This window comes from Crocodylus porosus, unplaced genomic scaffold (genome assembly GCF_001723895.1).
Source record: "Crocodylus porosus isolate Cpor-Errol unplaced genomic scaffold, CroPor_comp1, whole genome shotgun sequence".
NCBI lineage: Eukaryota > Metazoa > Chordata > Crocodylia > Crocodylidae > Crocodylus > Crocodylus porosus.
Genome location: NW_017728943.1, coordinates 46,445,008 through 46,454,664, shown reverse-complemented (window position 1 = coordinate 46,454,664; position 9,657 = coordinate 46,445,008). Strand labels below are relative to the sequence as shown.

Here is a 9,657-nt window from a genome sequence, read left to right as displayed (position 1 = left end):
CCCCTTCTTTCCATTGGGTGTATGCCACCCTTTTAGCAAGGAGACATTCCTGGGTGCTTTTGGTGAGCCATGGAGGCTTGTGTGCCCTCCTGCTCTCTTTGATCCTCGTTGGGATTACCGTCCTTTGGGCTTGGAGGATAGTCTCCTTAAGGAGCGACCACTCTCCTTGGACACCTGGCTCCCCTCCCCTCGGGGACCTCAGCGCTTCCCCAACTATGTTAATCTATGTGTGCTGTTTTAACCATGCTTAGAGTACACATGAATTAAACAGTCATGATATTTAATTTTCATTTACCCACACAGGAGGGCATATACCTCAGCTGTTTCAAAGATACTAAAGGAAGCTTTTTGTAACTTTAGGGTTGGAGTACAAAACCCTTACTCATGCTAGCAGTCTCTTATTCCAGGAGCAATGTCATAGACATCAGTGAACTAATTATGTGGTACAGGACTGTTCAGTGTGATTAAGGGCATCATACAAATCTGGCCCTTAGCCCTTCCCTAGTTGTTCTTTTCTGTTTCTTACTCTGACCTAAGAAAAGCATGGAAAGGTACCAGCCTGACGAGACTGAAGCATTCAGTGATAGTTTCGTATACTTGTTCACAAATGGCTTCACAGTAAATTTTAAAAAATGTATTAAGCATCATAAAATTGAAAGCTAGAGTTCAAATCAATTTTCTCAGTTTGCACATAGAGTCAAGTTTAACAACAGTAATGCTAAATGAAAGATGAAAATTACCATGTGTTATAAGTATCCTTAAACTCTCCAGCTTCCCATACTGAGCCGCGATGAACAAGGGTGTGATTCCAAAGTCATCCTCACATTCTTTGTTTGCTCCTTTCTCAAGGAGCAATTTGATTATTTCAGTATATCCCTGAAATAAATATTTTGTTGTTAGAAAAAAAAAGTAGTGGAATTTGAGTAACCATAATTTTTCATTGTAACTCTATATAGTGAGCTGAAATATACAACACATTCACTTTCCTAAAGCAGGAGTTGGCAACCTATGGCTCATAGACCAGATCCAGCCTGCAGAGTCACTGGATCTGGCCCACAGAGCTGGGGCTTTGACAGCATTCTCTCATACCAGAGAGGAGAAGCAACAGCAGCAGGGAGGTTCCCTGTGCTGTGGCAGCAGCTGTGGGGGCCAGATCCTAGCACCCATCTGACTGCCTCTGACTCAACCTGGGTCTTTCTGGCCCACAGCCAAGAATGACTGCCAACTGCTATTCTAAAGGGATACTGAAAATTGTACAAAAGAATCACCAGACAGATTCATTTTCTGTATTCATTCAGCTCAATAAGTACAAACAGGAATTAAAACAGCATGTTAGAACCATAAATCTTATAAGTTGTTAAACTGGATTTAAAAAAGAAAAACAAAGGCCATGCCTGTCTCACCTGTGATATAATGAGTCTTTTCCAAAAAATGAATGCATCTTACAATAGATTTACTTCCCAAATGTTACATCTGATCACCTACCTACATGCAATACTTATCATTATTTAAATAATCATTGCTGCCCAACTCCCACTGTAGCTGATGTAGCATACTTTAGCATATTCAGAATAATCATTAGCATTTAGAATGCCTTTTCTGCCCAAGCCTAACAACCATAAATCACTAGGGAAGATGACAAAACTGCACAAACTATAATTTTAAAAAGGTAAAACACACTATTTACATGGAAATGAAATAATACATTAATAAGTTACCTGAAAAGAAGCTTGGTGCAAAGAATTCCACCCAGACCACGAATGGGGTCCATTAATATTTGCTCCATATTGGAGAAGCAGCTTTACTGCCTCAGAATGTCCATTTTCAACAGCTTCAAAGAGAAGAAAAATAAGAAAACTCTTTTATGAAACAGGCACACCTGTAAGAGCTGGACAACCATGGCTTTATCACCATTTTTTCACATCTGTAACCATAATTCTTTAACAGGCCTTTTAAGGGCTAATCAAAACTTGTATGTGATTGTGCAGCACTGATTACAATGATTGTTGTGGCCTGATCTGAACCTGAACACAAATACCCTTCTAATAATGTGCTACATATGTGAACTTTTCTAATGTGAAACAAATTATATCCAGTGTTAATCACCTTTGAGGAAAAATATTTAAGATCCAAGCAGGAGATACAGGTCATTATGATGCAAGAGTATGATAATCAGTGTGTGGATAACAGAGTAAAAATATTGTTAATCTGATAAACATGCTCTCACAAGGAATACAAGTGTAAATACAAAACAAAACTAAAATTGCTTTTTCTTAGAGCAGGGGAGGGTGTCTATAGAAAACACAGTTAAGGGAACTTTCTGCTGGAATCTCAGTCCTATTTAGCCAGAGATAAAAATTTCACAAGTCAACTATAAACAATCATTTTTTTAAACTATATTACCCTACATAGATATTCTCTCCTATACCACTGAAAAGGTTAGGCCTGAAAATTGTCATTTTGATATTTGACTGCAAAACTCTAAAACACCATATAAAGTAAGAATTTTGCCTTGGCAACATCATATCAGTCAGTTTTCTGAAATACAGTGGATCAGGTTCTAATCACTGACCAAGGTAAATTTCAGCTATTTCTACTAATGCCAATAACAGTGTTACATTCTATTAACATGGTGGATTTACTCCCAATTTACACTGTGTGATGAGCAATCAATCAGTCAGCTATATTGACCTACTTACCCTGGCATTAAACATGGAAAAAGTAATATTAAGAGTATGTAATTAAATTTAACTATGTACCAATGTAAGCTAAAATATACCAGCAAACCCTGAAAATGAAAGCCATGGAAATAAAAAGATTATTGTTTACAGCAAAAGTACCAAGTCAGACAATTTAAATATAGATACTAGAACGAACTTTCTAACCATGAGTTTAGTTAAGCATTGGAATAGATTACTTAAAACAGCTGTGGTCTTCATCACTGGAAGTTTTTAAGTACAGGTTAGACAAAATTTTGTATGGAATCACTCACCCAAGGATAATCCTGCTTTGGGTAGGAGGTTAAACTAGATGTCTGGAGGTCCCTTTCAGCCCTTCTTCCCATACTTATGGTTCTAAGAGAATCCTGATTGAATCCCTAGCTGTGCTACTGCTATGCTGCACAACTTCAGGTTACATGAAACAAAAGGTGAAATGAGCCATCCATCTATAAAACGGTATATCACCAACCTTGGTTGATAGTTTACTAGTGAATTGCAAGGCTTCGTAAGTATCTCTAAAGCATCATCAAAAATGTAAAAAACATCATCGCTTGCTGGAATGCACCATCCAGCGCAGGGTGTCAAGGGCCTGCAACAAGACAGTAGCCCTAGACTTTAGGAGGGCCAACTTCAACAAGTTGAGGAAACTAGTGAGTGAGGCGCTGGGGTCCTTGAGAGCAGGGGAACTCAGTGTCCAGGATGAGTGGTTGTTCCATAAGGAAATGATACTCGGGGCCCAAGGGGAGTCCATCCCAACAAGCAGCAAGGGGGGCAAGAGTGCCCGAAAGTCCCCCTGGCTCACCAAGGGCATCCGGGAATGTCTGCTTGCCAAAAAGGCGGCGTACACCCAGTGGAAGGGGGGTGCTATCTCCAAAGAGGAGTATACCTCCTCTGCTCGGGCCTGTAGGGAGGCTGTCAGGAAAGCTAAGGCGCACATAGAGCTAGGACTAGCGTCAAAGATCAAGGATAATAAAAAGTCCTTTTTCAAGTACATAGGGAGGATGAAGAAGGCACCGGGTAATGTGGGGCCCCCGCAAAGTACGCTGGGCAATCTAGTGGTTGCGCCAGAGGAGAAAGCAGACCACTTTAACCAATTCTTCACCTCTGTTTTCTTGTGCAGGGACCGGAACTTCCCCACTGTGATGCCAGATGGACTCAAGGGGAACACCTCCACACCTCAGGCTGGGGAGGACCGGGTTAGAGAGCTTCTGGAGGGGCTGGACATGTTCAAGTCAGCAGGTCCAGATGCTCTCCACCCCAGGGTGTTGAGGGAGCTAGCTGGGGTTATTGCAGGGCCCTTGGCATGGCTTTACGAGCGCTCGTGGTGCTCAGGCCAGGTACCAGATGATTGGAAGATACTTACGTGGTCCCCATCTTCAAAAAAGGGAAGAGAGAGGACCCAGGCAACTATAGGCCCATCAGTCTTACCCCTATCCTTGGGAAACTCTTTGAGAAGATCCTCAAGGAGCACATCTGTGATGGGCTGGCTTCAGGCATGATGCTCAAGGGCAACCAGCACGGTTTCATTAGGGGCAGGTCATGTCAGACCAACCTGATTGCCTTTTATGATCAGGTCACAAAGGCAATGGATGCAGGTGTTGCCGTGGACGTAGTCTTTCTAGACTTCAGCAAGGCCTTTGACACCGTCTCCCACCCCACCCTCATTAAAAAACTAGGCGACTGTGGCATTGATGCCTACACAGTCAGATGGATTGCAGATTGGCTCAAGGGTCATACTCAGAGGGTGGTGGTGGATGGGTCATATTTGACTTGGGGGAAGTGGGCAGCAGAGTCCCCTAGGGCTCAGTCCTTGTGTCCACGCTGTTCAATTTCTTCATCAGCGATTTGGATGACAGGGTGAAAAGCAACCTGTTTAAATTTGCTGATGATACCGAAATTTGGGGTGAGGTGAGCACGCTAGTAGGGAGGGAAAGACTGCAACAAGACCTGGATAAGTTACAGGAGTGGGCTAACATAAACAGGATGGGTTTCAACACTGACAAGTGCAGGGTGCTGCACTTAGGCAGTAGAAACCAGCAGCACACTTACAAAATGGGAAACTCCCTTCTTGAGAGCACGGAGGCAGAAAGGGATCTTGGAGTCATTGCTGACTCCAAGATGAACATGGGCCAACAATGCGAGGTCACAGTTGGCAGGGCTAACTGGACCTTGTCGTGCATCCACAGGTGCATCTCAAGTAGAGCCAGGGAGGTGATCATCCCCCTTTATGCGATGCTGGTCAGGCCACAGCTGGAGTACTGCGTCCAGTTCTGTGCGCCCCCATTTCAGGAGGGATGTGGACAACATTGAAAGGGTCCAGAGGAGGACCACCCGCATGATCCAGGGACTACAGGGCAAACCCGTTCAGCCTTCACACGATAAGGCTGAGGGGGGACCTGGTGACTGTCTATAAACTCACTAGGGGGGACCAGAAGGGTTTAGGGGAAACACTGTTTCCCCTACCTAGCATGACAAGGAACAACGGACACAAATTATTAGAGAGTAGATTTAGATTAGACATCTGCAAGAACTACGTCACGGTTAGGGCAGCTAGGAGCTGGAACCAACTTCCTAGGGAAGTGGTGCTGGCTCCCACCCTGGGGATCTTTAAGAAGAGGCTTGATGACTACCTGGCTGGACTCATTTGAATCCAGTCTTTTCTCCCGCCTGGAGTTTTTTCTCCCATCCAGGCAGGGGGTCAGACTTGAAGATCTACAAGGTCCCTTCCGACCCTACTTCTATGATTCTATGGTAAACAGTGCAAGACAATTATTTACAAAATTCCACTGAGGACTTCACAAAATCAGGCTGGAAAAAAAGAATCTGGAGAATGAATCTCAGTGTTAGGATCTGTTCCTGGTATCCAACTTGTAGCCATATTGGTCTAGAGGAAAAAGCAAACAGGGCTCATAGACAGAGGTGAAGTCTTATATCTTTGTTGATCTAACAGAAGATATCACCTCTGTCCATGAGGCCTGATTGCTAGGTTCTGTTCCCTACATTTTCAATCCAAACTAGATTTTTCTCATCTCAATCAACAGTGAATTAATTCACTTATAAAAATCAGATCCTTAGTATCTGCTTTAGACATGCATTACTGCATTTACTAACAGAAAACATTACGTGGTCAAAACCTGTATTCTAGTTCTCAGGTTGTTAGTGGTGCCTACAACTAGTATGCAGCTTGCTTCCCTGAAGTTGGGCTGACTTTAAAAGACTAAAAGTGGAAAAAAACTTGCTTCAGCTGTTAAATGTGATACAAGAATGAAGACGACAAGAGAAATATGTTTTGTATATATAGCATGACCTCTCCAAAAACAAGGATTTGGTGATTTAAAAGAAATAAAGGTTGTGATGATAATAAGTTATAAGAAATATGTCTGGAAATGAATCCCGGGATCCATTATGGGGAATATCCGAGATATGCATGTAAATACTGTTAACAAAATTTTCTGTTTAACCTCCTCTAATTATATTGGTTAAACAGTTAACTGATAATAATACAGCAGCTTGGACACAGCTACTGCTAGAAGCCACTCCCAGGGTTTTTGATGGAAAGGGGCGAGGGAAGAGGAGGAGGAGGAGGTAGTGAGAAACACAGCCCATGTGAAGCGAAGCCACAGGTGGCAGTAGCAGGCAAGAGGCTTTCCCAGACCACTACAACTGGGAGGGAGCACCTGTAAAAGACCAGACTCATCTTAATGATGAGATGATGAGTGCTGCTTTCCTCTTTATGGGTACTAGTCCTCTCCTTGCTCCTCCCCATCCCCTCTTCCTTCCTCCCTCCCTCCTGCATGCCCTGCCACCTTCTTGTTCCTGAGGCACCACTGCTTCCCTTGCCCTTCAGACCACGCCCTGCACTGAACGTTAACTGGTAATGCCTTGCCAGTACAAATATACATAACAGCTTAAACATTTAAAATTTTAACCTTTCACGTACCTAGCCCAAGATGATTTCAAAAGGAAGACAAATTTACTGTAGAATCAATAAAGAAAAGAATTACACTAGAGCTTTTGTTATTCAGATATTTCTGTTTTGCATTAGTCGCCCAAGCGAATTTCTTTTGGTATAATATTTCCCTCTTTTCAAGTTTGTTCCAACGTGGAGCTCCTTTTCAATATAAAATGTCACTTAGAGTTCCACTTCTTAAGCTTTGTTGTTAAAGCTCTCATCATTTGCAATATCATGATACCCAACAGAAAAAAAAAAGCATCAATAAACAAGAAAAAAAAGAAGGACACACAGATTCCTTTCTTTATAACAAAGGCTTTGGGAAAGAGACAAGTCTTACACTGTACAACAACATTTAGCAAATTTGGGCTGCAACAAAGATGTCAGAGTTTCATAACATTAATCAAAAAAATTCTAGTCCAGAATGCATATAAAAGCTAATTTAAGCCTCACCTGATCTTACCTGGTGCAGAGAAAAAAAATGGCAAGCTAAAATAGATATCTAAGTGGCCAGCCTCAAAGGACATTCAGAATATGGGGCATTTTCTATATTAGTTTTATGAAAGTATGTATTTTTCCCCATTGGCCACCTTTGTATTGCAACCTCCCAGAACTGAAGGGGTCAGTTATTTAGAACAGGAGAATGGTTTATATACAGCTGTCTGTCATGTCTGCATTAGTATGAATGAACTATCATAAATCGTCAATGTATGAATGAAATCACCTCAGACACGCTACAAAAGACCAATGAAAGGACTTGTCAAGCTGCAGGCAGTACAAACAGTGGCAGGCCAAAAAGCCTGCAGAGCAAGTGGGGCTGTGTCATACTGCCCTCACTCACCCCCCTGCCAGCAATGAGGATGCCCAGCAGGGTCCCAGACTTTGTAACAAGTCATACCCACTACTAGCCACACTCCTAATTCTCCGGTCCACTAGTAGCCCAGCAGGCCAGATGGAGCAGCTTCACAGGCTTCACAGCTTTGACATGCATGTAGACAAGCTTCTGACTGGTCAAACCCTGTCTTTGTATAAAGAAAAAAACACTTCAAATTGAAAATAACTGCTTGCTTGCTCATCCAGCCATAAACCTGTACCATTAAAAGGACCTGAACTTAGCCCTCACAATTCAGCTTCTACTGAGAAGTTAATAAACTACCTTTACATTACGATCTAATGCTCTCTGCAATCAGGAGGACACCACCTAAACCCCTTCCTAAGGCTGGTTCTAGCACCTGGAATTGACTGTTGCCAGACAAGTGAAGGACAGTGAACACTATTGTTAATGAAGATTAAAAAAAAAAAAAAAAAAGCACACAGAGCAAGGGCCTCTCTTCTGTTTTGCTGATACTCACATCTTTCAACTCTTCATTAGCCCCTGAGAAATAATTTATCAATTTTAATCATGAAAACCTGGGATTCTGATTCCTTGAATGTACTGCACATTTCAACATTTTGCCAAGATTGTGAGGTTATACATTTCCAATTAATAGAAGTACAAAAGAGGAAAGAACCTGGCCTAAGGAACAAGCTATTGATATCATCTTGTCTAAACTGTGTTTAAATCTGTGAAAAATTGAGTAGCTGTTAGAGTTAAAGCAGCCCTGTGTATAGCAACTGGCTGGCCAGGCTATCACCATAAGTATTGCTGTCTCCAGCTGCATAACAGGAGTTGCATTCAGAGAGAAGAATGGCTTTTGAACATTTTTTCCTGTACATAGTATTTCTCAGTCATTCTTTTTTTACCCTCTTGTCTACAGATTTTCTTGGACACCTCTGGGAGCTGAAAACTTTCCCTTACTCACACAAGTAATCTATTTCAAACAAAATGAGATATCTACTGTGCACCTTTGACAACCACTCCAGTATGTACAGAGAACAGACCAATATATTAGTTACCATACAGTGTCCATTTACCATACGAATCTGCTTTTCTCCACAAGCCAAAAATAGCTCCTCTGCTCTCAATTATGGGCTCTTCAGAGTTCTTTAGACTACAACAGACACTTATTATACCTCACTTGCAGAAACAAATTACAGAAACATCTTAAATTGAAAACTGAATTTCTCTCCAATAGTATTTACATGAAGAAAGTTACAAATATGGAATTAAAAGTTAAGTTTAATGCCTGGTCACCTGTATATTTGCATATGGAAATTCCCAAAAGCCTGTATAAGTGCACTCTTGCCCCAGTTAGTTCCCACACAGTTACAACAGCTGGCGTCTCTTCCATTACCAACACTACATGCATGATTGAGAATAAAAGCTTGAAGAAGTGGGCTGATGCATGGAATGGACTCAGGATAACTCAGATAAGTGGTTTTTCCCCTCATTATATAGCGTAGTTTTAGTGTCTTTCAAATTATTTGTATGTCTTTTGAAATAACACACACACAGAAAAAAAGCAAACAAGAAAAGAATTAACAAAAAACACTCTGCAAACCATGCTATATAATTAAAAAAAATCCACCTACCTGACAAGCCCCTATGGGTAGCTCCATTTACAGCAGGGCATCATAAGAGATGCAATGTAACAGTGGAGCAGGAGCTGACCAGCTTGATTTGGGGGGTGCTGAAATGAAAGGCAAAATTTGTTTGAGAGCAGTTCTAAACCAAAGGTCTGCCCTGTGGCAGAAAGCCACCTTGTTTCTCCCCAAAATCTCTGCCCTGTGACACTGTGACTAAAATCTCTGAGCAGCAACCATTTGATTAGGGTGGGTCAGCACGGAGGGGACCATACCCTGACCGGTCTCTTTAGGTAACTTGAACTGGCTGCATTCCTGAGGGAGGAGGGAAACCTGCTCCCTCTGCCTACCTGACTTGCATCAGTTAACTGGGTGGGGGGTTTCTACCTGGGGAGCTGGAATCTGCCCGGTAACAGGTGATGCATTTCAAATTGGTTGGCTGACAGCTAACTGGGGCTGACCTCCACTGGACCAGGTGAATGAGGTCACAGGGGCTATATAGGTTGGGAGGGGGAGGAGGCT

At 42.2% G+C, this 9,657-nt stretch overlaps 1 protein-coding gene across 1 annotated transcript in view; it reads right to left on the bottom strand.

Moving 5' to 3' along the window:
* Nucleotides 1-9,657, bottom strand: part of ASB3 (ankyrin repeat and SOCS box containing 3) — a 112,669-nt gene that overhangs the window by 28,361 nt on the left and 74,651 nt on the right. The window contains exons 5-6 of the mRNA XM_019549305.1: nt 1,719-1,831; nt 741-876 (exon numbers count right to left, since the gene is read on the bottom strand). Of these exons, the coding sequence (XP_019404850.1) occupies nt 741-876; nt 1,719-1,831 (249 nt within the window). The remainder of the gene's footprint in view (nt 1-740; nt 877-1,718; nt 1,832-9,657) is intronic.